Source organism: Anabrus simplex, chromosome 9 (genome assembly GCF_040414725.1).
Source record: "Anabrus simplex isolate iqAnaSimp1 chromosome 9, ASM4041472v1, whole genome shotgun sequence".
Taxonomy (NCBI): Eukaryota; Metazoa; Arthropoda; class Insecta; order Orthoptera; family Tettigoniidae; genus Anabrus; species Anabrus simplex.
In genome coordinates, this window is record NC_090273.1 from 15,572,340 (window position 1) to 15,599,123 (window position 26,784).

Consider the following 26,784-nt stretch of genomic DNA (forward strand, 5'->3'; position numbering starts at 1 on the left):
GGCCAGTTGTCCCAACCATAAATATATATTTTTTTGGGAATGATAGATTATAGCCCTATAGTACTATGATCTTTCTTTCCTTCTTTCTTTCTTTCTTTCTTTCTTTCTTTCTTTCTTTCTTTCTTTCTTTCTTAATCAGTGTATCCTTCAGGTTTAGTTTTCTCTCGGACTCAGCGAGGGATTTCACCTCTACCACTTCAAGGGCAGTGTCCTGGAACGTGAGACTTTGAGTATGGGATGAAACTGGTGAGGAGGGCCATTACCTCGCCCAGGCGGCCTCACCTGTTATGTTCAACAGGGGCCTTGTTGGAGGATGGGAGGATCGGAAGGGATAGACAAGGAAGAGGGAAGGAAACGGCCGTGGCCTTAGGTGCCTGGAGGAGAAGTAGGACAATACGAAAAACCACTTCGAGGATGGCTGAGGTGGGATTCGAAACCCTTCTACTCAGTTGACCTCCCGAGGCTGAGTAGACCCCGTTCCAGTCCTCGTACTATTTGTTTTCAACTTTCATGGCAGAGCCGGGAATTGAAACCGGGCCTCCGGGAGTGGCACACATTAATCACTACACCACAGAAGCGGACTAGTACTATAATGCTACCTATATGTTTATGTTAGTGCTGAAATCCGATTTCTTACTTTACTAATGCTGAAAGCCCGAAAATGTAATGTTCTTCTTTAATAGGGGAATCAGTCTAGAAGGAAATGTTGAAAGTGATGTGATATCTATCCCGGTTCGTTGTTATCCTAATACTATGGGTTACAGTACATTGCACGTATATAAAAGACGCCACTTACAAACTTGCTTGTTATCCGCGAATTTCTGCGGCCACAAAAGTCACATTTTTCAAGAATGATGACATCTACACATGGTAGATTGTCTGACTGTGCTGTTTCGAACCTTTCTTCTGTCATTTCGAAGTTATTCGCGATCGTGAATAATAAACAATCGGCTTTTAGCAACGGCTGATGCACAACGGCTGATAGAGCTCCATGCGGTACTGGATTGTGACGTCACAGCGCGCCGCTTACGTCAGAGGCCGTTTCACTCGCCTTGCGGAAAGGCACTATTAAATATTTTTTTAATGGTAGAAAACAAGGCAACATACCACAATGTAATACGTTTACGTACTATTTCACTGGTGTACTTTTCAAAAAAAATATTTTTGAAAATGATGCATGTTCCCAATTCTTCCCCAGGTCGTCTACGCACATTTTGCACACGTTCTGCCAGAATATGGAAAGTAGATTCGTCTGAAAACACTGCCTGTAGAATTTAACAAAATATTTGAAAATTTTCATTAAACTCAAAAAAACAAGTAATAATGAATATATTGGCCTGAGAACAATATGGCAAGACAAATATATCATTTAATATTATCATTGATTGTAATCACCTTCCTCCAGTCTTCTGCAGTCCAATCTTTGAATAAATTCGCCCATTCCAGTCTCTTTTGTACCATATTTGGAGTCAACTTGGGTTTCTTGAGTGGACGTCTTGCTTTCAGGCCTGCTTCAAAGAGGCGCCTCCTTACTGTTCAAGTGCTAGCTTTGATTCCAACCTCTTCCCAATATTGCCGCAACTTGGTTGATGACAGTTTACGATTTTTTAATGATGCACTTATCAGTACACGATCTCCCTGTGGTGTTGACTTCTTTTTGCGTCCACATTTACCAGCTCTACATGGTGACAGTGTTATTTTATTATCAAGCTTTTTCTTTATTATGCTCACACTGTAGTAAGCTAGTGCTGTTTAGTAACACTTCAATTTGACCTCTTTTCCTTGGACTCAAATCCTTAGCCTTCCCCATTTGAAATTTGAGGTTAAATTTCAGAGTTGCTCAAAATTACAGTAATTCTCTGCGAAAGCACAGTTGATATACTACAATTCTGATTGAAACACACACTATAATGATAAATGAGCACTAAATAGTATATAAAACACTTTTCACATTCACAAAAGCCATAAAACAATTCACTTCAATTTCAACTTGAGTTTCACTGTTCATGAGCTGGTGGCCATTTTGTCCAGGAAAGCACATTTGAGCCAGCAGTGCCATCTGTTGATAGCTAAAAGTAACACAGAGTTTGTAAAGATGACAATAGGGCATATTTTACAGCTGAATTTAACTAATATCATTGAATAAATCAGAGATAAAGTTGAATTACATGCCTTCTCTTACAAATCCATAATAATTTGGCCATGACTGTATATAAAGTATATAAGAAAATATGTATTATTTTGCCACCTATTCAATACAATACAGGATGTTAACATATGAGTTAAAACATGGTTTAAATATAATGAGACATGTCCTTATGAGGCATCCTCAGTCAACAAATACTTACTTCTTCCAGGTACGTGGAAGATTATTCTAAAATATGTTGGAAGATGTGTGCGACATAAAATTTACAGTTCATCATAAAAATGTTAGTGAAATAATCAAAACTCGAATACAACGATAAATTCGTACGTAGTTCACTTAATGAAGGAGACGTCATTTGATTGTAAGCAACATAATTGATGGCTTGAAGCCACAGTCAATGCTTGATGCAGAAGGAAATTGACAATCTAACATACAGTAGAAAGCATATATAAAATAGGTTCAATGTTGAATATAAAATCAGAAGGAAAAACATTCCAATTGCTGGGCCAATGTTATTTGACGTTGGCGTGCGCTGCCCGAAACATTTATTAGTCGACAGTTCATAAGTTTTCACTTTACAATGGCGAAAAATGAGAGTATCCTCCTATTCAATACATCATATATTCCGTCTAATGATGGAATATATGATGTATTGAATAGGAGGATACTCTCATTTTTCGCCATTGTAAAGTGAAAACCGTCAATACGGAATGATTCTAATATCTTGTAATAAAAGTTCATAAGTTGTTTATGATTATAATTTTACCTTCCGCAGCCCAGCACTTCCTATATTCAGCTGCGCGCTGTACGACTCGTTTGCACGCTCGAGTAGAATGTTGACGAGAGGAGGTCAGGGCTGCCAACCTCGTACTTAGGAACTAATGAGTGGTACTTACTGTTACGGGTGGTGATTATTGTTTAGGATTCTTGCCGTGGACAAGACCATTGGTCTGGACAGTTAGGATTCTTGTCGTGGACAAGACCATGGGTCTGGACGGTTAGAAGCCGCGAAGCGGCCTTAGGTACCTAGTTTCGTGAGGAAACACAACTGGTGCTTTTATTCAGCCGGGGTTGGTAATACAATGTACCTATCAGCATTGATGGCAATGACATCACATTCCGTTCACCAATGAGAATGCAAGTAGTTACGCTAGCCATGGTCGATGGCGGCTGCTGCTTTTATTAGGTTAAGAAAGTAAATGTACTTCTGGGGACGAGATAGTGGGGTCCTAGACATCGCAATGAACACATCTCTCCTCCACAAGGTATTCCAAGTAAGATTTGCATTATTTTAGCTTCCTTATAATGTTATAAACTCTGGGCTGCAGAAGGAAAAATGTTGCCAACCTATATTGTTGAAGGATATTGTATTAGTTTGATGGTTAAATTGGGGCTGTTTAACTGTGTCACGATTCTTGTTAGTGGTTGGTTCTGAAACGAAGAAGAAACTTTGGTGTAGTTGGACTGTTGAATTACGTGAAACGTTATTAGGACACCAAAGGTTGCTAACATTTTTACTCCTCGTGTTGTATGTATGTATGTTTCTTTTTGCATCAATGTTAATGCAGCATAAGCGTGCCACGTCACGGGTTCGTTGGTAGCCATGAAGAAAATGCAGCAATGCGCTGAGCAGGGAATGCTAAACAGCAAGTTGAAGCAAGTCTAATCGAAACACGACCTATACTCTGCACGGCCTTACTTCTAAATTGAAGCTTCACAAAACTAATGAGCATCGCCTTTCCTTTGTTGCCAGCACGCTACGCCCGCGAGAACTGACGCAATACGACTGCGGTAAACAGTCCTTGTAAAATGTAATACCGTACTCAGAAAAACTAATGAATATGGATTGAAAACAAATTCACAAAAACTACACTTACTAACAACATCTGACACTAATAAGAGAATATATTATTAAGAATAAAAGAGAATGAGGAAATAACACCACTCGCCGCTAAAGGCTGGCACAGGAAGGAGGTTATGGCCTACAAAGGCAACACTCCACTGATCTCAGTCACTAGAACCCTCCAACAATAAGAAAAACACTAATTACTGAAGGAAAATGCGAAAGATCGCGAAGCGTACCAAATACCATACACTCTGAGCGAGATAGGTTAACCACGTGGTGTTTGTAAATATTAGAGTTGGCAACTGGGTTTCGAGATCGTGCTCTGCCGATATAAATCGGTATGAATGGCAGATTGGGATTGGTTGGATGCCTATGCTTCCGCGCATAACCACCAGACAGAGCCAAAAACTGCCAAAACGCCAATTTAGAAGTAGAGCCGTGCGGAATATTTCTGAAAAACCCAATATCCTTTTTGACTTCCTAATTCTTCTTCTCAAAAATTCCAAATTCCAAAACCCCAATTCTATTTTCCATGCCTTACAAAGTTCCCACCCACATTTTCTACCTCCAATAACCCACCCTAAACTACCCCTCCTTCATTTCCCTATCTTATCCTTCCTCAATACCATCTAACTTCAATTTCTTTTATTCTTTCTCTTATTTCACTATCACTCTTCCTCTGTTAATTTATTCCACCTTCTCTAATAAAAGAAAAAAAAAAAAACATCGACCTTCATTTCGGTTCTCCTCTTTCAAATTTTAACTCTTGTCTTGCGCCAACTTCGACTACTTCAATCATGACCTAAAATTTTTTCAATTTAAAAAATAGCGCACTGTGCATATAAGTTTTCATTTGTTTTCCGATACTGCGCTTTTTACTATATTTTTTTCTCTTTACAATTGTTTTTTCAAGTCAACTGTTTTCCAAGAACTTAGCAGGAGCACAAGTACTCATTCAATTATACTGATTTGCGTTGTATATTTCTATATATACGTACTTAACGTCCCGGAACCGAGACAAATACTGGACCTTCAGGATATTCTCCATTCTATTTTGGCGTTCGAGACCGCAGCGCATGACTTTGAATGTGATATAGATGTTGATTCCCATAGGGAATCTGAAATATTTGTCCTGAATGAGTAAATTTAAAATACCAATATAAATGGTCCGTTATTGGACATCATAAATTTTCCTGCTAACTCATTCTTGGTTGCCAGCGTTTCGCCCTCGTGTGCTAGGGTGGGCTCATCAGTTGGTACCTAGCACACCTACCAATACGCTGGCTAGTGCATACCGTGGAGGCCACTGCGTAGGCTAACTGGAGCCACCGGCAGTGCCAATGCACTAAGAGACTTTGTCTCATCAGCAAAAATTGATGCCTGCTTGGCCATCTCTTAGTGCATTGGCACTGCCGGTGGCTCCAGTTAGCCTACGCAGTGGCCTCCACGGTATGCACTAGCCAGCGTATTGGTAGGTGTGCTAGGTACTAACTGATGAGCCCACCCTAGCACACGAGGGCGAAACGCTGGCAACCAAGAATGAGTTAGCAGGAAAATTTATAATGTCCAATAACGGACCATTTATATTGGTATTATGACCTTGAATGTGCCGCGCTGATCACCAGGAGCTGGCGGTTTGCTTCTACAAATCTATTCGTCTGCGACTTCAAGTTATTTATGATCTTCATATATTATTTGATAGTGTTGTGACTTTGTGCCTGACAGAGTGTGGAAACTGACCCATTTGACTGTTTCCAATATTCATAAACATTGTGAGACTTCGCCTATCATTGCGTGTGCCATACTACCATTCTTAATATTACGTACTGTTTTCTTTTAAGTGACTCACAATTTCTACCCCCATCGTTAATTTATGTTTCATCTTATACCGATCCAGAGTTCACTTAATCTTTTTCTTTTTCATATGCATTGTTTTACATGTTTTTACGGCTGACGATGACCTGGACTAGGGTCGAAACCGGTCCCATTTATATTTACTATTAAATAAGAATGTAATCACTACATTTCTTTCCTATGTATTGAATAGGTTGAACCTCTTTTTCAATTATTTAATTTTTAACGTTAATACTTTCAATACGGAACAATGAAATTTTTATCTTTAAATCTTTGAGTTTATCGTTTTAAATATTATATATACAGTTCATCACTCGGAATAGCCGGCCATGCTTGTCACATCGCGCGCCACATTTCAGCGTGTAGTGTGGAAGTGTGTACAGTAGTCAACACTTGTCATAACTGCGAATCATCATCGGTGAGGTCAGCGCGGCATGTTTCCCATTTTGCGTGTCACTCATTACAGCAATTGCTTAAGTAAGGGAGATATTCGGCAGATTGTGATTGAAGTCATTGTCTTTCTGGGGTGCATAGTGTTTCGTTATAAATATATTGTGTTTCATTTTTGGTGTATTGCATTGCTTTTGGTTGTGTATGTCATGTACCGCTTTTGTGTTTAGTATTTTATGTAAAGAATCAGCGAATAATATTTTTTTAAGTTATGGCTGAAAATGTGGAAAGAAGTGGTGAAGTTCTCAGGAGAAAGGAGCGGCAAATGGTGCTTAATACATTTTCATATTTGAAAATAAGGCATCCAGGACAAGGTGTAAGCTGGGTAGTAGATGAAGCCACAAAGGCTTTATGAATTTCGAGGTCTTCCGTCTTCAAAATAAGGAAGGAAGCCAGCAAAGGGCCACTCTGGTCCCAGCAAGAAGCAGCAGAGGAAAAAAGTTAATTTGCAGTAAATCCAGACTCATTAAATACGATGATTTTGTCAGAAGTGGAATACGGTGCATTTTTCACGAATACTATTTTAGAAATGAACCGCCAACTCTGAACACAATCCTCACTTCCGTAAACATTCACCCCGAACTACCCAATTTAAAGAAGTCTACGTTGCATGTTATTCTCAGGGAAATGAACTTTGTGTACGAGAGAAGGGGAAATAGAGCAAGGTTAATAGAAAGGGAAGATATTGTGTCTTGGCGTCATAAGTACCTCAGACAAATTAAAAAGTACAGAGAAGAAGGCCGGAACATTGTTTATTCAGGCGAAAGTTGGGCTAACGCCAGAATAACTGATGTTAGAGAGTGGAAAGATAAAACAATGACAAGACAGGCTTTTCTTGCAGGCCTGAGAACTCCTACCGCTCGTGGGCAGCAGTTTGCTATCGTTTACACAGGTAACGAAAACAGGTTTGAGCCTAACGCTAAATATATCTTTTTGTGTATTAAAAAAAACTGCCAACACACACGAGGTGGATGGAGTGTTTTACGAAACATCCTTTTTAGGAAAGCTCTTGCCAAACTTTCTTCCAAATTCTGTTAGCGTTATTGATAATGCTTCTTATCACAGCAGAAAGGAGCCTGTAGCGACAAGAAGCTGGAAGAAATGCGCTATGCAACAATGGATGAGGGAACATCATATTCAGTACGAAGATGAAATGTTGAAAAAAGACTTAAAGGACATTATTGCTTTGGAAAAGGGAAAATACAATAAATATAAGATAGATGAATTTGCTTTAGAAAGAGGAGACACAGTACTTCGGCTGCTCCCCTACCACTGCAAATTACCCCATTGAACTCTTATGGGCTCAGGTGAAACATTATGCGAGCTTACATAATACGGACTTCAAAGTGAAAGAAATGCGAAGATTAAATGAGGAAGGCTTAGCGAGTGTCACACCTGATAACTGGAGGAATTATATGAATCACGTTAAGAAAACTGAAGACGATATGTAGAAGGCTGATGAAATTCAGGACGACATCGAACCCATTATCGTCCACCTCGGTGACTTCAGACGAAGATTCCTCAAGCAGTGTGCAAATGGAAGAGATGAACATTCCACCTCCTGCCTTGAAATCTGTACATTGCTGACAAGGTAAGAAGAGTAGATGGATTTATTTTAAAATTATATTTTTATTTTACTGTATTTTTCTATCTGTGCTTGTTTGTTTTCACGTTCTCATACGAATAGGTAATTTGGCATTCTGTACTGTATGTTGCGGAAGAATATTTAAGCTGTTTTATTTTGTGATAAAGGCGAAGCCCTTGCATCTGTTGTCAGTTACGAGCAAATTTATCTGAAATGAGCTGTAGGATACATCACCGAGATAGAGATATCTCGCCGTCATCAATCCTCAGCTGTTGTAACCACACAGTATTTGCCTTAATAGTGAAATTATTCTGGGGGCTAATAAACTCAGCACTGCACTCCCTTAAAGCAAAACAACGATCATGAAACTATCTCAGATATAAGAAGCAAGACAAATCATTTTCGGTTATGGACATGCATGTTATTATTTATGTTACCGGTATTATTATTATTTAGTCTGGCCGAGGCGGTAAAGGCGTGCTTGATTCGCCTGGAAGGACGTGGGTTCGAATTCCCTTCAGGAAGTCTTAAAAATTTAAGAAACAAGATTTCCACTTCCGGAGGTGCACATGGACCCGAGGTTCACTCAGCCTATACCAAAACTGAGTACCAGGTTAATTCCTGGGGGCAAAGGCGGCCGAGCGTAGAGCTAACCACTCTACCCGCATCAAGTGCCGAGGTTGCAGATAGTGGAAGCCTTTACCTTTCACCCCTCCAAGGGCCTTCATGGCTTGTACGGAGATGACTTCGCTTTTATTATTATTTAGTTCGCATCCCTACACGTTCAAACTTACTCTATTTCGAATGACACAGTCAGTGGGCTCATATCCTTAGAAATGGGTAAACAGGTACTCAACGATTATTACATGGAATATTACTTGAAATGCTTCCACGTTTACCTTATAATGATCGTGGAAGAGAGATGTGTTCAATACGCCCGCCCCTAGAAGTACATTTACTTTTATAACCAAAAATACTGTTTTAGACGCCATACTCCATTGCTTATAACGGTGATTGGTTCACGTAACGAAGAGGATGACGCCACTGACACCTAGGATGAGGCCGAGAATTTGTTACCAACCATTGCCACACTCCCTTCGAGAGGCTCTTTTCTATCGCCGCAGCGCATACTATCCGCACGGCAAGAAGAAAGTATAGCCATATCAAACCAACAGTTGGCAGCACTGTCGTTCCTCATGGCTCTACTAGTGCGACAGTGAACTGGCGGTGGCTCGTGTTACTAAACCGTGAGTACCGCTTTCTATAGTTTCGCCTAGAAATGTCATGGCAAAACGAAATTTCATAACTAATTTCATTAATAGAGATAATGGAGATTGAGATAATTGGGTATTTATATTATGATATCTACTACACAGTCTTGAAACAACTGAACCAAGCGATGTATAATTATATGTCATCACTGTATTTCACAAGCAGTGACTGAGCGAATATTGCAACAGTGGAAGACAGCAAGCCCATAAGGCCTGTAGTCTTAACTCAATGCTCTATAGGTTACATGAACGAATCACATCCATGAAATTTCACTGTAAATTTTATCCTAAATGGAGGATAACTGCTTTCACGCAAATCAACAGTAAAATTAGCGGTAAATTAATAAATACAAGTATTGCTAGAGAAATTCAGATACGTAACTACAGCGGCTATTTTGCTGTAGACACGACTGTTCCGTGGCATTCCGCTTCATCGCGCAGTTTTTGCTTTCTTCTTGAGATCCAGGACCAGCAACGATGATTCAGAGTGCTATGTCTATGAATTCTCAATATCTTTATCCATCATGACCAGCGTGGGCAGTACAACTGGGAAAATGGAGGTGGAAAGTATATTGTAAATAAGACAATTTTTGTTGAAAGAAGAAAGCATGATCCCTGGACCAATAATAATGAGTTATGGGCACAAGTCAACAACTTGCCCACCAAGTAACATGAAGCAAAGCAAAGAAGTTCAAAGAAGTGAGCAAAAACTGAACACACAAAAATGTTAGGCCAACATGAACAAAAGACATACCGAAGCTGAAATGCAGCAAAGTATGTATGTATGTATATATTTCTCTCCTAATAATGGTTATTTTTAATTTACCACTATTTTTAGTCTTAATTTGCATAAAAGGAATTATCTCCCATTTTAAGAAAATAATGAAATTTCATGATTTACCAAAATGCATGATAATTTGTTTTAACAAATATTAAATAATATCAAGAACATACATTTTCACTGGATCATAACCTGCATCCCGCAATCATTGAACAGTGGTCATAAAAGGTAGGCTACACTAAATTACGATTCTACAAAACCCATTTTAGGATATATATGACATTTAAAATATGAGTAACTTATAAAAATAGGAGCAAGGGCGACTAAACATTCTCAAGATTTATGTGCCTTTGCTTCCCTCTCTTTCAGTACTACCAGTAATATTTTTACCTTTCCAACCCAAGAACTAAAATTAAGATAAAAAATAATTTAAATAAATCTCAAGCTAGATGCAACAGTAGTAGACAAGTACAATATGCTAAAAGTCCAGTTAAGAACCCTGACTCTTCACGGGTAACCAGAATTTTATTTCAAAAAATAACTGGTATTCCTATAATATGTTGAATGCATCTCTCAGTATGAAATCACTCACAGACGGGTGTACAACACCTAACGCACATTTAATGCGTTAAGCCAAAACTGCAGAGAAATTTAAATATGAGAATACGAAATTTATGAACACTTTTATTCTTCGCATAAATCATAGCACTTTGCAAACCATGAGAGAAACCGGTATCCTATAATATGGACGCACTATATCAAAATGGAACACACAAATGACGCAGAGAAAGTTACTTACTCTCCATAAGCTCCTTCACCAAGTGTCTGGGCTATGGTCCAGCCATCAACGAATTCAGACACCATATTACGGCTGAAATAGGCGTCGTTAACGCAGTTTCCAACTGAAATTTCCCCAGCTACATTATCCTCCACATTAATGTAATCTGGAATAAATTACAAATTATTTACATACCAGAACAAACGACGTTAATAGAAACACTAAAATAAGCGAAGAATAAGACAATGCACACCCACGAGCACAAAGGGAAACATATTGAACAATCTCCACAACACAAAATTCTACGCTCGCTTCGCCCGACTAGAGGCAAGAAAAGTCATAAATGGGCTCCATCAGCGACAACTTCGTTCAAGTTTTCTTCAGACAAATATTGAAATATCCCATTAAAAATAATGCTGATGATATTTTAATTCAAATTACAGCCCTAACTTAATTAAAATCGCATAAATAAAGTTTAACTGTCAAATCCAACACGTGGTTGTCAGAACAATGAATGCCGCGATTTCTAGGCCACTGTATTAGGCCTATGAAATGCCCGGGGCCATTTCCCTCTATAAGCATAATATTATATCATACAGAGAAAATAATTCTTACCATTGTGAATCAACGTCTTCTTAACCACTTCTTCTACATGTTTTACTATCGCTAATCAACGGCAAATCAACAAATATCAACGTTTTCGCGTCCCATAGCTTCTCTCGCGTTCATGGCCGCTACACGCTCATCGCCGTTTTCGCGCCGAGGCCAGGAAAATGGCGATTTTTATTAAACAAGGAACCAAAGATATTATACATAAAGACATAACAAAATAATCTCAAATTAGAAAACATTTTATATTTAAAAAAAAATATTTACGTCTGTCTACTGTTCAATTACAATCAAACTGTATCAGGTTCAGATGATTCAAACATCACGTAGTAGTCACCTGGTCTCGTCGATCAACGCTAAGCATAATTTGACTCGAGTTGACACTGCTCTCTTTGACTAACGTGATCTTTGTTGAACAAGGAACGGAAAAATCAAATCAAAGTCAAAAGAGTGTAATCGATAACAATGTTGCATGTCAATTGGAATACACAAATATGGAGTGTTCATTAAATTAAAAAATTGTCTGACAGACGTACGAGGTGAGTTGTTTATAAAATAGACATATCAAAGTAAACCTAAGTAATCACAGGCAAGCCAGTATACCATATGTATTCTTATTTTTTAAACGGTTGGTATGTTCTATTATGGACAGAATCAATAACATATAATAACTAGTTCTTATTTCATTAGTTTCATGTTTAATAACGGAGAATGGCATGGTATTTCAGCTATGTTATTCACTCTATTGTGTTAGTCCTGGATCATATCTTTTCTTCGAGTATCATTAAACAGTTTCTTCAATTTTAAAATTATTTGCAGGTCTGCAGCTTCCTCGTATGCATGCTAACCAAAACATCGTAAAATGACAGTGTGGTGGGGAATTTTAGCTAGTGCGACGACATGGACAACGCTTTATTATGGAATTAAGTACCGTTGGAAATTGGAATCCGAGTGGTCCTGTCGACTGTTAACTGCAATCCATGCTATCTTAGTTACAACTCTAGCTGGACTGGCATGCCTAACTGGACCATGGCCTTTCACAGATCCGGGTGAGACTATATCATTGGAATAATTGTTACACCACCTCCACATGTTTAAACAGCCAAAGTAAAATTTAATTCTTTTTCAGGTGGCCCAAATACAAATATGCAATGTATAACAATTGTTCTTAGTCTGGGATACTTCATCTTTGATCTTATCTGGTGTCTTTATCATCAGACTGAAGGTATGACAATGCTCATTCATCATATTGTCAGCATTATATCACTTAGTAGAATACTGATGAAAGGTGTGTCAGGTACAGAAGCAGTTGCTGGTATAGGTGGTTTGGAAATCACTAATCCTTTACTTCAGCTACGATGGTTTCTTCGATCTTCAGGTTATAAGCATACATTATATTTTATCGTTGTTGAAATAAGCTTCATGATCCTGTTTTTTATTATGCGAATAATCATGGGAAGTTATTTATTTTACACTACTGTAGTCCATCCAAGGCCAGATTTAGAGGCAAAGATATTTGCTACAGCATTTTATGCTATATCTTGGGTATTTATGATTTACATTGTTCAATACTTCGTCGCTAAATATCTTAGACCAGGTCATAAGCATAAAATTGAAGATGGAAAAGTTATGCAAAAAGGAGATGAAAAATCCATGATAAAAGACAAAGCTGTTTAGGAATTTAAAAAATATACTAATAGAAGCTTTCCTGAAATGGTGTGGTTGTGCTATGCTTGAAACTTCCATTTCTTAAAAAAGACAAATATTACCTCTAATTCAGTCCATCTGGTTGTTTACCAGTTACTCCATTTTTTATATATAGTATTGAGTGCTGTTGTAGAGATGGTCCTAAGTATTATTTGAAGCTTAGTAGCAGTTCAGGAACATCAGAAGCAAATTCTAGTCTTCTTCCTCCCTTATTGTAATTTTGTACTACTTTATTTTCTGATAAAATAATTTTATAAAGCATTTATAATTTTGTATTTCACATTCATCTAGTCATCATTGCATCAATTTCAAATATGTTGGCGTTCAAACTATTATGTTTCTCTAAGCTATACTATACAATTCTCAAGATTTAAGAAATAGCTAACGTACAGCCATACTTACCTGAATTTTCAAATCCTGTAGTCACGTTATTTGCACACTTCAAACTAATAAACAGAATATATACAAAATAAAAAAACATGAAGAAAAAAACAGTATATTGCCTTAAATCATGCTTTGATAACACCAAGATTAACCCCTTCAAATACTGTCCATAATATTTACTAAGAATTTTATTAGAAGTGTTATTGCTTTAAGGAGTGTAAATAATGTACTGTACTTAGAAATGTGTTTATTTTGAGAACTCTTGAAGAATCTACATTTTTGCAGGATTTATAATTGAATCTCCAAATAAAAATGTACATATAAGTCAGGTATATTTCTGAAGTTGCATGAAACAAAGATATTTATATTATTTCCTTTTGACTTTATATTGTATATATAGTTTCTTTTTCTTTGTTATGAAATGTTTTAGAATTCATACCTTGTTTGCAAGAAACTTAAATGAATAATATGTACCAGACTGTCTAGTCATATACATTTTATATTTCAGTTATATAAAGGCTTTTTTTTTTTCAGCTAAACAGTATTTTGTCATTGTAGTATATTTTTACTGCATTTGTCGTCTTCTCAATTATTGTAACATTTTTATAAATAACTAGTCTGCGTCTCTGCACTTGTTTGTGCAACTTGTGAGATCAGATTTGTTAATTTTGCATCATTATAACTTACATCATGCTTTTTAAACCTCTGATGCATGACAATCCTTTTAAAGTTATGTTCAGTAGAATGGTAATAGCTTTTGCTGTAGAACATAATTTTTGTAATGGGATCTATGGACGGACATCCATATGTGCAATATAAAATTGTAACAATAATGCATATATAAACTTCTTTTTATACATGAATGAACTTTCATCTTATAGGGACAATAAGCAATGTGCATATTTTTTTTGTTTCCAGGCCAGCACGGTCATTTATTAAATGGACAGAATTAAATACACTTGAAAGTAGTTTTCATTTGCGTTCTCAAAATATTTAAATCCTTGAAATAAACTCTTTGCAGCAAATTATTTTTTAGGCTATTGCAAATTAGGTGGATAGACTTCATCCATTGGATAACTGTTCAACAACGGATTCATATATGGTAGAATTACAGCTAGTTTCTGCTTTTTCTCTCAAATTACAGGAAAATTAGGATCATTCTTAGAGCAGTGAAATTTCAGCTCTGATCCTTCAAAAAAAAATGTACTACAGTAATTATTAGAATAGATGGTGCACCAGAACATTTTTGACCTATTGCACATCAGAATACATTATAGATAAGCTGCATGTTAAACTATAAAATTTTGCTTTACTTTTGGGTAAACTTGTCCAGTTTACAAAAGAATAGCAGACCAAAAATATACGTACACATATTTATAAATTTCTCCTTAATATAAAATATTTTACAACTGTTCCACATTGATTGCTTACTTGCTTAAGGTCTTATAAGTTTTACCAGCACACAATCATCTTTACTTATCCCCCAAGTGGCTTTTGGAAGTCTGCAAGATTTTGCATTTTCACAAAAGGAGTTAAATTTTCATTTATTTATCTCATATATTTTCATAACTTTGCTAAATTTGAAATGTTTTTTGATATTTAATTTATTATTACATACAGTTTCTTGGTTTTTAGTATCTTTATTTTGAGAAGTGTAATGTAAGAAAAATATTTTAAGAGATAGAACAGTTAATGACATCATGTGTTCTGATATTACCATTGTATTCAGTACAGCCTTCTTAAACATAATTGGTTGACAGATTCAATATCCAAAGGGCCAAAGTTGGAGTATACTCCCAAGATGTAGTGAAGATCTAAATAAACAAACACTACCTATTCTGCTAACTCCATCCTTGTAAAATGAATTATACTTAATCAGGGTGATGTGGGGTTAGTTTTGTTGAAAGGAAATAATCATACAGGTTGAACCAGTTTCTTTGGAATGTCTCTTCTACCCTGTTAGCGATTTAGATTAAGGAACATTCATTTCCATGCTCTAGTAAAGAGAACTGGAGTAATAATGATTTGATGTGGAACTCCAAATTAACTTAGTTCACAAGTGTTAAGAAATTAGGTTAGGAGATTGTCTTTAATGCTGCTAATAATACTGATGCAGTTTTTGGTTCTTAAGTTGTTAGATAAGGAGCCCCTACAATTTACTGTTTTTCTGGATTTTGTCATTATTCTTCAGTTATTATTCTTTTCATATGATCTTATCATGGAGTAATCACTGCTACAAGACCAAGATCTGGTTGAATTTTAGAGATATTTAAATTAATCAGAAAAATGCTGATTTGTGTTTCTCCTGTTTAACATATATTAACTAGTCTTCTACAATATATTTTCCCCCCCTCAAGTTAGATCCAAAATATTAGTACCAGTAATTAAGTACTTTTTCGTAGCTTATCCCGTTTATTTCTAGGGTCACTGGAGCAAATCTATTCATTTTTAATTTTGACTGGGTGCACTTCCCGCAACGTAATTTTTCAGTAAATTGGGGGTAGAGCATTTAGTTCATGATCTCAAGTCAACAAATTCAATTCCGGATAAGGTACTGCACTTTATTATTTTATGGGTGACAAAATTAGCATTCGTGTCATAAATGTTGATATGTTAAGGCAGTCGATAAGTAAGTTTGCATATGGGATATTCCACGTCAATCGGACACACAAAAATGAACTGGAGGGTTTTTAGAAAGCACCTACGGATGTTAAGGGAATAGCCAGTCTCAGAATGGTTAATCTCTTTAGAAAATTAAAGATCTTTGTTGGGGTACAGTGCATAGATACAGGAAAAAGTTGCGGATAGATTCAAAATATATTCCACAGCAGGGGATGAATAATAATGGCGAATGATATTCCGAAGCATAACTAGAAGTAATATTCTAATACCATAGTACTAGTTTTTGAGATCATCTTCAGTCTTTAAACATCTACTGCTGCATGTAGGACTCCATATTTTTCCAAGCATTTTGTTCTTGAGCTTCATTTGGTTTCTATTCACCGTTAGCTGACAGATTTGCCAGTGCATGCCGTCAGTGACACAGGGTCACTTCGTAGTTACAGTGGTACTGTTTGTTAGATTAAGTACAGAAATAATTTGCAATCAATGGCTCTGTAAAAAGAAATTCCACCATGAGAGGCTTTTTATTCTTGTTAAATAAAATTTGCTACAGGTTTTGTTATTCGTGAATACCTGTCGTTATTGTGTACGATGGCTACTTGTAAACCAAGGCTTAGAATTCGCCTCTGTGCGAGACATCTTCCTCTGGTTGTAGGTGTCCAGATGAAACACACCATTGTTAATGTTTGAATAATTCAAGTGTATTGTATGCAAGATTTGAAACTCTTAGATAACCCTATTGTTTCTTGCTACAGTGTCTAGACATTTCCCACTTTGAGAGAAGTTTTTGACGTTAAAAAAAAGTGGTGGGACTCGACAATGTTCCAACATCTTCTGCAGTGAGAAGTTCAGTGTAGAGTGAGCTTTACACTTTGCACATATGTTCTGAGAAGGACTATATATACCGAAAAAGTAAATTGTGAAGTACTGTGTGATGGATGGTAAATTTGTTTGAAATTATTTCAACCCTGCCTGCTTCAAACAGCGAGTGATAATCATTCTGGAAACATCAGATATTTAGCGTGCTTATTTTCTGTACCTAAATCTTTTTTGTATGGTATAGATTATTTATCCAGTGGTTTATTTTAGAGAAAAAAACTGATTGAATAATTTTGTATTGTACGTTTAGTTAATTTTGAGTATTTATTATTAATCAAAACAATGTGCATGTTAAAACAAGTTTCATGTTGTAGACCAGCACATGGAATCAGTACCTCTCATATCAGCTCATCTGTTTTACTGTAACAACCGATCTGTCTTGTTCTTTCTTACAAACATCAGACTATAGTTGGTGAGAATATACAGACCAGTCCTCTAGGAACTAAAGCATAAAGCACAAGAAAAGCCTGAATTGTGAGACTTATCCTGATGTTAGATCTCTACGATATATGCCTCTTGTATACACAATAGTAAGGACATCCCTCATGGTAGGGTTGGCATCAGGAAGGCCGTTCAGCCATAGAAAGGGCCAAGTCCACCTTTGCAACACAGCTTGCAACCCCATTAGGGTTTTAAAAAAATAGATAGGGAAGTCCCTTCCATTCTCAGAGTACTTAATATTTAATATGCAAGATACTAGAATTGATAGAATAGTTAAATGAATATCCCCAGAACTCTTATTTGTGGACAGGCCCATTAACTACTAGTACAGTATTTATAATTTAGGATGGTAATATTTGGAGACTAGATGCTCACCTATGTTACATTAACTTGTATAAATTAATCCAATGTGCTGCTAGGTTTGTCTAAGTGTGTGATGACTCAGATGTAATATAAAGTTTTCAACATTAGCTTATTGGTGAGACAAATCATTTTTAGCAAAGTGGGTATGATCCAACAACATCCCTGTAATTTAGAAAGGAAAAGAGAGAAACTCTATACAGTACTTATTGTCATAACTTTTACTGTGTAAAATGAAGTGCAAGTTAAGCTCCATGCTTATCAGAAAGGGAGAAAAGTGGTGAATGATAAAGGAAAAGTAATTGCTGAGGTTTTGTTACACAGAAACAGGCTTTAAAAGGTGTGTCACGCATTTCTAGATATAGTTATTAACAAAAATCTATATTATATTTTCCCTTGAATATTGATAAAGGTTGCTGTGATTAATAGTTATTACTATTTTATATTGCCTTTTTTTTTTTTTTTTCTAAAATACCCTTGTGGTTTTGGAATCTTCCTTATAAAGGGATCTATTCTTTTCCTTGCTTGATGTCTGAACTTTGCTCCAGAAGTTAGTATAATTTCATAAGTGCATATTTATGATTTCATTTCCAAGTAACTTATTAAATGAGCTTACATCACATCATAATAATTCCAAATGATTACTAATAATCAAATTAAGTTGCTTTTTTAAAGAATTGTACAAGATATTTTACCTTATTTTAAAATCTGTATTCCTTAAAAACTTCCCATTCAAAAGATTGTTCTGCAACCTTTGCTTGAATTAGTTATACGTAAAAGTATCATTCAATTTCAGCTGCCATTTACCGTATCTCAAAAGTCAACAATGAGCTTAACATCTCAAATTTGATGCTTTCAGAACAGAAACTTGTAGGCTTGCAGTGAAGGCTCCTCATCTTTTAAAGCTAAGGCTCTCTCTTCCTGAAGTATCAAGTACTTCTTGTATTATTTCACTACTGCTGTTCCAACTTGATACTGTAATTACTAAACTTTCATTTATTGTTGTTCCTTAATAGAAAATTGTATTTAAAGAGTCAGTTTGTAGCCTGTGTGTATTTATTTATGTTGAGACGTCAGCTCAGATCCAACATCAGCTTACATAAATACCCTAGGTGTCATTGAAGACGGGAAATTAAGAGCAAGGTAGTTCCCCTACTGCTTTCCCTCATTAAACCAGAAGATCCTGCTACATATCAATCTGCTACGCCCAGTGAAATGTACACATCAACCGACAAAGACTATGAAGGAAATTATTCTAAAGTATAATTATGTATGTGTATATATATATAAAACAAATAGATAAAAAGCACTTACACATATATTTCATACCATGATATTTTGAAAGTTTTCCTTCACTGAACCAGTGACATTTTATCTTTAATAGGCATTGTGTATTGTATGCAGCATGGCCTTGGGGAATATTCTCAGTTTATTATAGAGTATCAATTCACAAAATGTTTAATACCTTATACCGTAGCTAAAATTTGTAGAAGTATTCCTTCTGGATTTTAAGTGAAGTTGACATATTGTAGGTCTAAATATATTTATTAACATACTGAAGTTGGCCATGTTGTAAAGATGTTTGGCCATCCTGAAACAAAAGCTGATTCTATTTCCGCTCTGGCTCCTCTTTTTACCTTGCTTGAATTATTAATATATCAGGAAACTTATTTTATACTTTCCCTTACTCTTCAAATTATTAATGGTTCACAATTTTTTAAATTTACATGTGTCAAGTGTTTCATGCAGTACTTTTAAATGTCTCTGGTTTAAGCATTATTATTCTAAACTGTTTGAATTTTTCTCAGTATTCTGTCTTGCCATAGTTACTGCATTATAGTTTACAACTTGTTACCCTGTGTAGTGTTATGTTAAACTATTTTACCTTGACCAAATTGATCTTGAAAATCAGAAAATTGTCATGCTAAAAATTTAAGTAACTCTAAATTCTCTGGACTACTTTAATAGGGGCATTAACCCTAAACCGGGCGCGCTGGTGAATTTCGTTCACCAACCTGAGTGTTTCATCTGTAGTTTTTAGTTCCTAAGAGCTACAGCCGTCGTGCTGCTAGTACCTTCCTGCGAAGTCTTATAGATACTCTCAGTGTAGCGGTATCTGTCCAGGAAATTGTACGTGTCATGAAATTCACCACGCGCCCGGCAATGTAACATTTATAGGCGCGCCCGCTTTAGGGTTAATCCCACACACTTGCATATGTTTTGTAAAAGGCTATTGTTGTTGGCTGTTAACTCCAGAAAATGGGATATGACTGTTACATATGATTTCATTGCATCCTTTTTTTTTTTTTTTTTTTTTTTTTTATTATTAAATCAAGAGTACATACAAATAAGGGTATGAATCACAATTTTTTTCTGAAAATGAGTTATACAGGGGGACGTTTGAACAGCTGACACATTTACAAAACAAATAGCTTTTCAATGCCATTCAACTTTCGTACACGGCTTGAGTGTTTCCTTTAAAAAAATATATATATATATATATATTTTGAGAAGGCATTGTTGTGGATTCAATCGTCAACTTCCCTTGTTTCAGTCTTGCTTTCACCATGGCAGTTTACAGTCTCCTCTCTGTTGAACAGTGCCCTAAAACTGTGCTGCTTATGCTGAGATTGTGGTGTATCATGGTGACTCAAAATGTTGAGCTGTGTTTCAGGTTCAAATCCAGGTGACATCTTCCTGTCTTTTTAAGTTTACATTGCATGGACTCGGACAAGCCATATGGTGATGATAGGGTTGGACAGAGCTAGAACTGGGAAGGAAGCAACTGTGGTGTGATGTACCCTTGCAAAATGGGAAACCATTTTGAGGGCTGTTGACAGCAGGGTTCGAATGCAAACTCGCAGTTACAATTTCTGAACTGCCCAGCCACCTTGCTCGATTCTACTTTGTGTGTGCCCTCTAAACAGAGGCATTCTTTTCTGCAAGACTCAATAATGAAACCTCAATATGTACACAGATCGTTGAAATATGCAGCGGATCAGCAGATTTACTTAAGCCTTATGCCACAATGTCGTCGTGAAGGCTGCCTGGCATAATGGAAGCTGCATTGAACATAGGTTAAAGTGAAATTTCGAATAGTCCTTTTACTGTGTGTGTGAAATTTTATTATTATGTATTGCAAAATAGCATTGTAATTATAAATATAAATGTGTCAGCTGTTTGTGTGCCTCCCTGTAGTAAGTTTCATGCATTTCTAGGATGCACACTCAACCATACAAAAATTGGTTGGCAAAGAAATAAATAATTTGATACATTTTCAAAATGTTATATTCATAAACTATGAATAACTGGTGGGTGAAGAGATAGTACTTGGAAATCTAGTCACCTGCACAATATGTTCATCCTATTTCAAATGGGATAATTTTTCTATTGTTGAATGTACATATCGACCAATACAAAAAAAAAAAAAAAAAAAAAAAAAAAAAAAAAACCACGTGAGTCACATTGTTCATTTATCCAATATATGTACCTGTGGTTTCAAGGTAGGTTTATCTAGTGATGTAGACCTTGCACTATACGTAACTTAACACATAATATGCTCTACAGCCAGAAAATATCAAATAAGCTGAGGAGAGAAGCAGCCTGCAAATAACTATACTGACTAAAAAATGTTCTTTTTGAGAAAATGAGGTTACTTCTGGGCACATCTTTCAAATTGATAAACTTGCTGTATTTCTATGCCAGGAAATTGGCCGCTGCCTGTTGGTGTGTATGTGTCAGAGGATGGAAGGGAGGGGAAGTGGGAGACAGACGTAATGCTCTGTGCGAATGCATAAGTTTCTCGTTTGTTTTACATAGTTGCTTCCCAGCCACAGTGTACAGTTTGTTCTGCACAAATTGACTAGTAAGTTTGCAGCAGAAATAGGGGAGAATGGCTCCGCTTCAGTACACAAAGAAATGGGTGATATGCACCTAACATATTGCTGCACTACACTGTTGTGAACTGTCCATCGAAGCAGAAGGGGGGCATATTGAACATCTATTGTAATTAAACCATTGGGCATATTGTTTCCTTCGTTCAGTATTTCATTCCATTTACAGTGTTCTGGATCAAGGAATACACAATTATGGGGTGGTAGCATTACATCTTTAAGTATGTTAAATAATAAAGAACGTTACTGCGAACAACAGACGAGTGGAGAAACAATCTGATGCATTCCTTGACTGGCAAGTGTGTTTCTTAATTACAGTGTGTTCTTGTACTGTGTATGTGTGCAGTTGCGGCTGTTTAATAAAGGAACCGTGGATATTGCCTGTAAGAGACAAGGATAATTCTGTGAGAGTCAAATGAGGAAACTTGTGGAGCATTCTCTGTCTCCATCATACACCTCACCTCCTGTCCGACTCGTTGGCTGAACAGTCAGCGTACTGGCCTTCGGTTCAGAGGGTCCCGGGTTCGATTCCCGGCCGGGTCGGGGATTTTAACCTTCATTGGTTAATTCCAGTGGCTTGGGGGCTGGGTGTTAGTGCTGTTCCCAACATCCCTGCATCCCACACACCACACTATCCTCCACCACAATAACACGCAGTTACCTACACATGGCAGATGCTGCCCACCCTCATCGGAGGATCTACCTTACAAGGGCTGCACCCGGCTAGAAATAGCCACATGAAATTATTACCTCACCTCCTCTTCCCTGAAACACTGCAGCGGCTTGTGTTCTGGTGTAACAAATACGGCGAGTTTGTCAATTTGAATCGCGTGCCCGGAAGTAACGAAGTAACCTCCGCCAGTCAATTTGCACCATTGTTCTTAATGTAACAAAGAGCATCCCTAATTTTTTTGTCGGTATAGGTATGATGTATCCAGTATAATCCAGACATTGGTCGAGAAATGTGCAACATCAAATTTATGTAGAATCTGGATAGCGTTCAAAACAATCAATTATGATGTTAATATGAAGAGCTGTTCTTGCTATTAAAACTCTGGTTGGACATAAAAGGGCATTACACAAGATAACTATGATGCACTTAACTCCTATCGAAAAGATATTGCAGTGCCAATATGTACACCACACACTATATCCAAGGACGATGTTGATATCACAACCATTAAGCGTTCAAAAATACAAAGTTTTTCTTGTTTCCTAGTTCTCTTGACTCATGCTGTTGAATTACAACGCTAAAAAAAAAACCCAAGTGCGGATGTACCCTGACTTTCATTTTTATGATAAATACATATTCATGCTGCTCATTATTGATACAGTAAGTTATAATTGTGAAAAGAAATCACATCTGTTGTCTGCTTGGGTTCCTATATAAGGCAAACTCATTTTTTTTTAAATGGCCTTAGTTCAGAAAAGGCAGAAACAGGTTGACTTTTTTTTTTTTTTTACGCCCCCATTGGAACACTTTAATCAGCCATATACATTAAAAGTCTAATAGTATTAATAAAGTCAGCTTTTCAGCTTCTTCTGTCGGACCTGGCTGCCCTTTCGTAGTCGGTAATGGTGTACTTCCTTCGTTCAAATGTTATGAGTATAGCCCGGATTTCCATGGCAAAACATGCACAATAAAGTGGACAATATGCACTATCAAAATTCAGCTCCTTTTGAAACATTGTACAACTACTAATTTCTCCAAATTGTCTTGATTTTAGCTCATCCGTTTATCTGTCAGCACATTCTTAAGCACAGAAAAGGATCTTTCTACGTCACAAGAATTGACAGGTGCATACTTAAATTAAGACATTTGGGACTAAGTGAGGTCAAATTATACGTCTTTTATAAGCTTGACGAATTCAAAATCAGGATTTGAACGGATCACTTTTCCGTGCGATGATTGCAGACACATTTGAATGTCCTCAATAACTGGTAATGATTGCCTGCTGCGATAACAAAGACTTGTGATGAGTGAGAGTTCCGGATAGGAAATTACAGGATAAGAACAGAAGAGGGTTCAATGCAAAACCAAGGTTTGGAAGCTGGTATCTCAGTAATGCAGCGCCACAGAAGTGCGAAACAAGTTTCGTTTTGTTCATCTAACATAGACTAAAATATGAACCGTCAATGAGTAATGCACAATTTACAGTTCAATTTATAGCAATGTAAAACTGGGCACCTTATTCCTAAGAATTAGAGATCGACGTGAGGCCTTCCCGCTTGCATCAGATAAAGTATTTGGTTAATTGGATTATAGGACCTCTACCGTATGTACTAACTTTGGTTGTCAGATAGGATGCCAGGAATACATTCTCTCAGTCTTTCAGTAATAGACATACTGTATAACATGGAAAAATGGTCCCCAATTCTGCAAACTAACATTCAGAAAAGGCACTATCATGCAATTTAACATTATATATGTGCAATAGACAGAGGAAAAGTCATATTATGCAGTATTAAACGTCCAAATATTCGCTATTAAATTCAAAATTTTCAAAATATGCATTATGCATGAATTTTCTCTTAAAAAGACCCAAACATGCACCAAAAAAGAACGGTTATTTGAAATTGTTAAGCAATAAAACAAATTTTTCCAAAGTTGAGAGAAATGTAACTAGCTGATTTAAAAACATGCATTAGCATGGAAATCCGGGCTCTAGTTATGAGTTTGAATCACAAGTGTTTATTCCTGAGAATTCTCTTATCTGCCTTCAATTTGGAGTATTGATAAATTTAATTAACTTGAAGATCAAAGGATGTTGTCTACCTAATAGTGCTTAAAACTGACAAAATGAAAATAGGTTATAAACTCATCCAAGGTATTGGAAACTGAGTGGCAAATTCCAAATATATTGCCTTTTCATTTGTTTAAATGCCCTGACTAAAAAAGTAATCATGATCTCTCAACAGACAACATATCGTCATGACGATTGATAAATGTCAATACGGAAAAGAAATTCATAAATCAAGAAGACAACATATTGTCGTTGCCGGGACAAAACCTCCTATATGATAATATTTTTTGGAGTTATACTGACCCGCAGCACATACATCATGAAGAGCGAGAATGCCGTGACAATATTCACTCAATATTGCACCTTAGATGACAGAACCTTACCGGCCAAAGTTCTAAGCTAAAATATTTCACATAGGAGGGTTTTTTCCCAGCAGCAACAATGTTTCATTTTTGTGTAATATAAACCCTATTATTTCCACTGTTAGTTTCTGAACACGAATTAAAGTAGAATATTTGTTTAAAAATCACCACAATTTACCTGATTCCAATAGTGCAAGGTATAGTAATGAAGTCACAAATAACTCAAACTTAATTATTAAGAATTGCTCTGGTTGGAGAAGCTTATTGTATATTTTGAGGGCAATGACAAATTAATATGGAGCGATGCTGTAATCAAATTTGACTAGGGAAATCTGGGACATTAAGTAAAAGATTAAAATCTTAACCATCAGAATCACCAATGGGTCCTTTTGAAATTGGATAAACCGTTAACTTATTTAGCATGAAAAAAATTGTGTTAATACGGTGGTGGTCGGGTCCCTTTCTGTTTGTGGGTCAAGGATTCTGAATGTGGCGTCCAGTGAAAAATACCATTAGATTTATGCGTAGGAGATTTAGAAGCAAATGCCAAGAACCTAATCAACTGTCATTCGAGATAGATTGCCATTTAAAGGATGAGCCTGTAATTTAGCTACACTCAAGCAGATCACCAAAATGATCAATAAGAACAGAAAACTTGTGTTAACTATCAGTCTGAGTAAAGAAATTGGTACTTATCTAACAAGCGTTTTGAATATGTACTGTCAACGGACTAATTTTACATGTATTGCTATTATTAGCCAACTGGTAGCCTGGTGACAAAAGCAAGAGTGAATTATGTTCACTACGACTCCTGCCGAAATGAATTTATTATCAATATTTATAATTTTCATACAATTGTTCTGTTCAGTTTTAATGCCATTAATGTATATAAAGTGTTTATTTTGTGAATAATTCACAAGTGCAATACTTATTAGTTAATCCATGGATTTTCCTTAAATCTTGTGTATTGAAGGAAAGAAAATGTGAAGACCCTCTATATGTGTAATCAATATTGTTAAGTTTAAAGAAAGGTGTTTGTTTATTTATTGTTGTATTTTGTCCTGTTTGTTATAACTTAATATACTGTTCAAGTTTTTCACAGTAATATGCATCATGAGTGATATTGTACTCTTAAAAAGATGTTTAAGTGCATTAAATAAACCAAATGAATTTCTATAAAGTTTACTGTTATATATTAGACAACTAAGCATGTCCTAATTTGCCAACTGTACGACTGCTAAGGAAATCATAATATACTGTATTGCTAACTAGACAAAACAGGAACATATTCTACCCGAAGCCTGTCCAGACATCATGTGCCAGCCGCATTCACCCCCCCCCCCCCCCCCCCCCAATTCATTTGCAGAGATAGAGCCATAGTGAGAACTACTTTGCTGATTGGCATTCAAACGCATTTGACAGAAGTCTCATAGCCATAAATTTCTTTTCTTCATTTTTTGGAGTTTTGCACTAAGCATTGGACCTTTACATTACACATGTATGGGAAGCAATTGACTTTTGTATTAATAGTTCTTTATTTTATTTTAATAGTGGGTGCTTACAATTAGCATATATTTACATATACAGGATGTCCAGATGGAGGCCAATACATGAATTTGTGGAGTATTTTAAATACATTTATTATTATTATTATAGCGCACAAATTGTGCATTAATTAAAGACAGAACTCAATGAGCGACTTAGTTTTTTTTTTGCAATTAGCAATGTAATAACGATCACAATGATTATCGCAGAGTTCACACAAGCACATGTTACTTGGGTCATGGAAAGACTTAAACTTGCAAACCCTGAGATGGAATCCATGTACAGCCGTTGGGGTCACAGTGTCGCAGTGCCTGGTTTGTATCCACCCAAGTCTTGTTCACCATGGCCTCAGTGGAGTAAAACTCCAACCAGATTTCTTTCTTCTTCTCTTGCCTCTCCTCCATTAGCCTCTTCCAGCTGCCATTTGATGGTAGGGAGAACTTTAGTCTCACCGTCTTGATTGGAAAAGGTTCCAAGTAACAACTCTCATAATTGTTCCGTATTGCAATTGATGTTGGGCAAAAATA

At 36.4% G+C, this 26,784-nt stretch overlaps 2 protein-coding genes across 6 annotated transcripts in view; one reads left to right on the forward strand and one right to left on the reverse strand.

Moving 5' to 3' along the window:
• Window positions 1-11,855, reverse strand: part of grp (serine/threonine-protein kinase grp) — a 120,262-nt gene extending 108,407 nt beyond the window's left edge. Inside the window, exons 1-2 of one of the 5 annotated variants that reach the window (XM_067153782.2) lie at window positions 11,327-11,855; window positions 10,733-10,877 (exon numbers count right to left, since the gene is read on the reverse strand). In XM_067153782.2, coding sequence (XP_067009883.2) covers window positions 10,733-10,797 — 65 coding nt within the window. In that variant the 5' untranslated portion in view covers window positions 10,798-10,877; window positions 11,327-11,855. Of the gene's footprint in view, window positions 1-10,732; window positions 10,878-10,964; window positions 11,287-11,326 lie in introns of those variants that run through there. The other 4 variants (XM_067153783.2, XM_067153786.2, XM_067153781.2 and 1 more) reach the window with 4 other exon arrangements.
• Window positions 11,856-12,244: 389 nt separating this feature from the next.
• LOC136881127 (transcription termination factor 4, mitochondrial) overlaps window positions 12,245-26,784 on the forward strand; it is a 132,752-nt gene continuing 118,212 nt past the window's right edge. The window contains exon 1 of the mRNA XM_067153789.2: window positions 12,245-12,369. The gene's annotated coding sequence lies outside the window, so the exon portion shown is untranslated. The remainder of the gene's footprint in view (window positions 12,370-26,784) is intronic.